The 6,673-nt window shown below is 55.4% G+C and overlaps 1 protein-coding gene across 1 annotated transcript in view; it reads left to right on the top strand.

The window, feature by feature from the left end:
* The first annotated feature begins 5,230 nt into the window (after window positions 1–5,230).
* The window catches only part of JAG2 (jagged canonical Notch ligand 2), a 70,785-nt gene continuing 69,342 nt past the window's right edge, over window positions 5,231–6,673 (top strand). Inside the window, exons 1-2 of the mRNA XM_027674136.1 lie at window positions 5,231–5,605; window positions 5,876–6,199. Coding sequence (XP_027529937.1) covers window positions 5,231–5,605; window positions 5,876–6,199 — 699 coding nt within the window. The remainder of the gene's footprint in view (window positions 5,606–5,875; window positions 6,200–6,673) is intronic.

The following is a 6,673-nucleotide window of genomic DNA, read 5'->3' as shown; positions in this document are numbered from 1 at the left end:
GAAAGCAAGAACTCCCCTTTTAAGGGAGCAAATTGAGTCTCAGAAGTAAGATCAGCTGAGCTGGTTTTCTAATTTTTTTTTGCCCAAAGTGACCAGTTAACATTTCCACCCTCACCCCAAGTGTTCACAGGGGGTGATGAGTTGGGAGGAACTCTCAAAGGCTGTGTTCAGTGGTTCTCTTTCACTTTATCAATATTGCTGGCCTTTAGTACCCAACTGTACAAACTGAGTCCAACTGTCTTCTCAGGCCAGACTCAACATATGCTTCTGCTGGCAGAAGACCAAGCCCCACAAGAAGAAAGCATGCCAGGCTGCAAAGCTGAAATGATAGGAAACCACCTTTTTTTTTTCTGCTTTAAAGCCCACAGAGACTGGTGCCAGATCAGAGCTGGGCAACCACTGAAATAGGAAAGGGTAGTGCCAAGATCTTAGCTCCCTTCCTGGCACAGCTTCCATCAAGCATAACTTTACTTTCCTAGTAGTAGTTGGGAAGGAAGACAAATATAAGCACTACCTTATGCTTTCTCCACCTGATCTTCTCTTGGGCTGTACCAGTAGCTCTATCCTAACTAAGAGAGAGCACTCCCCAGTCTTATACTGGAAGATATTTTAAAACAACATCTTTGCAATTCAAGTCTGCTTTGCTGCCATGAAGAGCAAGCACATGCATGCACACACTTGTTAAAGACATTACATGAGCCATACAAATCCAACAGGACTTCAGTCAAAGTTGAGGGGCAAGACATGTCTTTGTCCTGCCAAGTCCACAGCAAAGCTTAAAATACCTTGCTCCAGCCAAGTTCCACAAACAAGAGAGAAAGAAAAATCCTTCTCCTCTGGTTACCCTCTAGTTCTGTTCCTGAGCAGTATTCTCCATCCATGTTCTTAGCCCTGACCCATAGGGCTTCTCCTGGAGGAGAAAGGAGAGAAATTAATTCCTCACAGCTGGGTCTGTCCTGAAATGCCTTGATCTCAGGACAGGCAGCTGTAGCCTTTCTGGCCAGAAAGGGAGGGTTAACTCCTACCCTGCCAAAGTTCACATGGACAACATCCAAAGTGATCTTCTTGCCTTTAGCTTTCCCAAGTGGACACATTCCAGCCTGGGTGAGATATATGTCCATATCCATATGCATACACATAAATGACATCCCTATACCTCTGACTTCCCTACAGCACACGGATGAACCTGGCCACTTCCTAGGTGCTATGATCCTCCAGGGATATTTTACGCAAATGATTTAATGAGCATAATTGCAAAGGGTTTGCATACAGGCATAAACTTAGCACAAGTGCACAGCCAGAGCTCAAAAGCAAAAAATCCTGGCCCAGAGGGCTGGGAATGAGGAGGTGTGGGATGCCGGCACTCCACCCTGCCTGAGACTGGCGGTGAGCGCATCCCTCCCCTGCCAGAGGGACCGATGTTCTCCACTCGTGTCCCCTGTGCAGGATGAGTAACTGCTGGCTGCAAGCTCAAACTCCAGTTAAAGTCAAGCATGAGTTTTCTCAGCCCTATTTCCACCCCTCTTTCATGCACAGCTCCTGATTCCCACTTGCTACCATCAGCTGGGGTTGCCAGAGAAAGGAGAAGGAGCAGCAGCAGGAGGAAGCGAGGGAGCAGCAATGGGAAGATATTTATGGTTTTTTTAATCTGGATCTCAACAGCTATTGTTTTGGTAGGGAGGGAGCAAAAGTGCAGCACCTCAAAGCTTGTGCTCGGCATAGGGAAATTTATATCAACTCCCCCTGAGCAGCAGGCAGGTGCCCGCCTGCACGGGACTGCATGGACAGCCCCACGACCCGCAAAGGCACGGGGACCATTTTCTGGGGAAGGCGAGGGGAGGATGACCCTGCAGTGGGGAAGGAAAGGTCTTGGCCTCACCAGTGGAAAAAGGATGGCTGCTGGCGCAGGGCGCAGCCAGATGCAGGCCGGCCGGGAGAGGCGGCGGGTTGGGTGACAGCAGGCTGGGCTGCAGGTGTGGCTGTAAGAGGAGACATGTTACACTTGGCAGCCGGGGCCTCGAGCAGGCCTTGGAGCGTGCAGCTGATTGGGAATGAGTTATGGAGCCAGCCGCCTCCAGCGTGCTTGCTCAGAGTGGGGGAAGCCCAGTCCTGCGAGCTGTCCTGTGTCAGGGGTCCAGAGCCTGGGAAATGCTGCAGGAAGAAGGGGGCAAACCCTGCCACTGCACTCCTGGATGCAGAAGTTTGGCGGCCTGTTGGAAGTGACCGAGGCACCCAAAGGCTGCACAGGATATTTTGTTTTTCATCTTACCCAACTTCATCTCCTTCCGGATTCTAGAGGAAGGCAGCCCTACTAGGAAGGGGAGGCTGTGACTGTCCTCCTTCTGGGCTGATCTGATGCAGATTGTCCAAGCTGGGAGTGATGGCTCCTCTTAGCCTTGCTGAGCATTCACCTCCAGATCTGGCCACCAGGCTTTTTCAAAAGCTCAACATTCATTTGTTAAGAAATACTTTTGCTGCATTACCTGAAAACCATCACTATATCTGTGCTTAACTGTAATGAAACAACTTTCCATACCCAAAGAAGAATAGATGAAATTCCACAGCACTTGAAAAATAATAACCATGGCAAGAGAACTAAGGAGTTCAGGCTGAAAATGGGGCTGCAGCACCGAGAAGAATAAAATGAAAATTTCCCCAAGCAGAGAGAATTCCTGGAAATAACTGCACCTCCCCTCTCTGCTCCTGTGAAGTCAGGTTACAGCAAGAAAAGGCATTTTAAAATGGCACCAGAGTCTTCGAGTACTGTAGAATATTTACAAAGGCGAAACCAAAGCACAAAAAGAGCACGCACTGTGCTCAAGGTAACAAAGAAATTCTGTGATGCAGCAGGTAACCGAGCTCGGCTCTGTAGAGACCGAGCATATGCTGTAACTACTGGATCATCTTTCTTCTGTATTACATTTGCTTAGCTTGGTGATAAAAATATATGTCTTCCTCCACAGGCATATTGACCGCATAATGCTGAAGGTAGATTGTGAGGTTTTATGTTTGTTTATGATGATACATGAAAACAAAATACCTGTCTTGCAAAATATTTTGGCTGCCATCCACCACAAAATAATCTTTAGGCAGAAAGCTTGTCTAAGAAACTCCTTCCCTTCAGCCACCAGAAAAAGCAGTCAAAAACTAAAGAGCATTTGCCTGTCCATTTGGAAGCCAGCGAGCAGCTCAGCTGGGCAAAGAGTATGGGCTCAGCAGAGCATCTGATTAGCAAAAGGTAGCAGCTTCAAAATAACACCTCAACCCACCGTGACAGCCCTCCCTCAGCTCCCCCCTCTTTCCCTCTACCGCCTTCTAAAGGTGGTTATCCCAGAGGTTATCTTAACCAAAAAAATGCTTGAGTGCAGTTATGTTGGGAGGCACAGTTTCAAAGAGAGGACACATAAAATAATTAAAAGCAATATTCACCGCTCCACTTCAGAGAGCTCCTGTTTGAGCTCCGGAGGGATGAGAGGGAAAGTAAGGGATGCTTCCTGGAGAGCAAGTAAGGTGAACCAGGACAGCAGAGGGGTAGGCTCAGGACAGTGGGGAGACAGGAAACTGGAGCAGATTGTGGCAAGTGGGAGACATGGTGGGGAAGGAGAAGCAGGTCTGTAGGTGGGGAAGCAGGAAAGCAAGGGGAGCGGGGCGGACAAGAGGATTTTGGAGAGCGGCTGGCCAGCTGGCACACATATAGCAGCTGCTGCTGTGTCAGCCTAGGAGAGTAGCTGCAGCTGCACGCTGGCCATGAATAGCAGAGGAGCAGCGTGCCGGCTGGCTGCTGGAGGGACGGGGGGCAGCCGGGGTGCTGAAAAGGCAGGGGGAGGCTCTGTGAAAGGTTTTCTGCGCAGGGGAACGTAACAGCCCTTTGATTTCTGAGCTGTTTGTTCTCCAATTGTCCCCTCCGGTGGATGATCAGTAGTAAAGAGTTAAATGGGGAGAGGGGGGGAGGGAGAGAAACAGAAGGAAAACTTAGGTCCTAAATGCAGATCTGGGCTTTGATAGTGTATCCATAGCATGCAGTTGTCTGGATGTATAGCTTTCATAGTTGTCAGCAGGGATCAAAATCACAGGGTGCTTAAACTAAAGGAGAAATCTCTGCTCAGTTACTCTCATACTTGCTTGAGCCACCACTGGAGGAGGACATGATCCCACCACTTGGCCATCTGCTCTGTGCAGTGCACATGTCACTGAGAGCACTCTAAAAGCCATCCTGTGTGAACTCTTCCCGGACCGTGGGTTCACACACCCTTTGTGCCTTCATGAGTGTGGGTGTGCACACCCCGTGCACTACTCCACAGCCGTGTGTGCATGCACCATGGGTGGTCCTACACAGCTCTGGGTGTGTGCACCCCACACGCTCCTCTGGAGCCGTGGGTGCTTCCACCCTTGGTATTCCTCTACAACTATGGGTGCACCCACCCCATACGCTCCTCCACAGCTGCAAGACCATGCACCATGCATGCTCTTCCACTGCTGTGGATGATCCTATACAACGTTCTCCTCCACACCTACATCTGCATACACCATGCATCTACATGACTGCAGGCACAGCCAACCAATGCAGTTCTCCATGACTGTGGGTGCATAGTGTTCCTCCACAGCTGTCGGTGATCCCATCCTGAGCACTCCTCCACAGCTGTAAGTAATCCCACCCCGAACACTCCACAGCTGTAAGTGACCCCACCCTGAGTGCTCCTCTACAGCTCTAGGTGATCCTATCTAAAGCACTTCTTGACAGCTGTAGGTGATCCCACCTTGAGCACTCTTCCACAGCTGTGCCAACTCCTGCATTGCCGGGGTGCTCCCACCCCAAGCATTCCTTGGTTGTGTGTACTCTTCCATGCCCATCTGCGCATACGCCCTGGGCAGTTCCACACGAGCGTGGGCGCACGCACCGCGCGCTCCCCTACAACCAGAGGTACATCCACCCTACGCCCTCCTCCACGCCGCGGGCACACACACCCATCCCAGGGCTATCCCTCTAACACCGTGGGTGCGCTCATCCCGCACCCACCGACACGTGGGGAGCGCGTACCCCTCCCGCGAGCGTCCCGCATCCCTCATCCCCCCTCTCCACCACCTGGGGCCGGCGGGGCAGGGCAGGGCGGAGCGAGGGCCGCCCGCCGCCCTTTAAGAGCCGCGGCGGGAGCGGCGCTGGCCCCACCCGCTCGGCCGCGGGGCCGGGCCGTCCCCCTCATTAATATGAAGGCGGCGGCCGCGGCGGCGAATGGGTAATGAAGCTGTCACTCCGGCACCTACTTGTTGGGTGTCCGCGGAGCCGAGGCGCACAGAGGGCGAGCGGAGCCCGCGGGAGGGGAGCGGCGGCGGTGGTGGAGCGCTCCGGGCGGCCCCGCCGGCAGCCCATGCCCTGCGCCCCCCGGCGCGCTGCGGGCGGCTCCCCCGCCGCCCATGCCGCGAGCGGCCGCCGGTCCGTGGCCGGTGGGCTCGGCGGGCTCCTCTGAGGCGGCGGCGGCGCGGAGCGGCAGCGGCAGGAGAAGAAGGAGGAGGAGGAGGAGGAGGCATGCGGGGCGCCGGCCGGCCGAGCCGGGCCCCCCGCGCCGCCGCGCTCGGCCTGGCGCTGCTCCTCGCCTCCTGCGTGCAGGTAGGGACGGGGCGCGGGGGGCTCCGCTCCGGCCGCGGGGCGTCCGCGGCTCCCTTCTGCCTTCTACCCCGCTCCGTTTCCACCTTGCTCATTTCTTATTTATATATACAATATTATCTCTATCCATCTATCTGTCTGTCTCTCTGTTGAGCCCGCAGCCGGCGAAAGTTGTCGCGGGGAGCCGGGGACCCGCAAGCCCCGCGCTGCCGGCGCTGCACCCCTGCTGCGGTAGTAACAAGGCTGTCTCTCCCCTTCGGCTTTTATTTTTAGGTGTCCCGCTCCACGGGCTATTTCGAGCTGCAGCTTAACTCGGTGCGGAATGTAAACGGCGAGTTGCTCAATGGGGAATGCTGCGATGGCATGAAAAGCCCCCAGAACCAGGACTGCTCCCGGGACGAGTGCGACACTTACGTGAAAGTCTGCCTCAAGGAATATCAGGCCAAGATCACGCCGGTCGGACCCTGCAACTACGGATTCGGATCTACCCCCGTTCTCGGTGGAAATATTTTCTATTTGAACAGCAACAAATACTCCCACCAAGGCAGAACCCCCGAGACGGGCAGGATTGTTATTCCCTTCCAGTTCGCGTGGCCGGTAGGTTGATGATCGCGCTGTCGCTATCACCCTTTTTTTTGTGTGTGGTTCCCCCCCCGCCCGCTCCCGTCGGTGCTGCTCCCGCGTTAAGAGAGCGGGGCGAGCCGCCGGTGCGCAGCCTGGGCGCGGCCGCCGCCTCCCGGGGCTGCGGGGCACGGCCGGCGGAGCGGGATGCGGGGGTGGGGGATGCGCAATCCTCGCCCCTCCGAGAGGGGTGCGCGGGAGGGGGGGGATGCTGTGCGGGCGCTCCGGGTAGCGGCCCGGCGGGTTGGCGGCGCGAAGGGGCTGCCGCTGCCGGGACGCGAGAGGCTAAATGAAGGGAAATTATAATAACGAGGAATAAAAATCACCCCACCCCCGGGGGGGGGAGCGGTGGTGGCGCGCCCGGGCCCGCGGGTGCGCGCAGCGCGGGGCTGCCCCCGGCAGGGGGCGCTGCCGCCGGGCGGGTCGCGGCGCGTGCCGCGGCTCGCGGAT

The sequence above is a fragment of the Neopelma chrysocephalum genome, unplaced genomic scaffold (assembly GCF_003984885.1).
Source record: "Neopelma chrysocephalum unplaced genomic scaffold, ASM398488v2 Primary Assembly neopelma1_24, whole genome shotgun sequence".
Lineage (NCBI taxonomy): Eukaryota > Metazoa > Chordata > Aves > Passeriformes > Pipridae > Neopelma > Neopelma chrysocephalum.
Note: the sequence above shows the minus strand (reverse complement) of the source record. Positions and strands in the feature narration are given on the sequence as shown.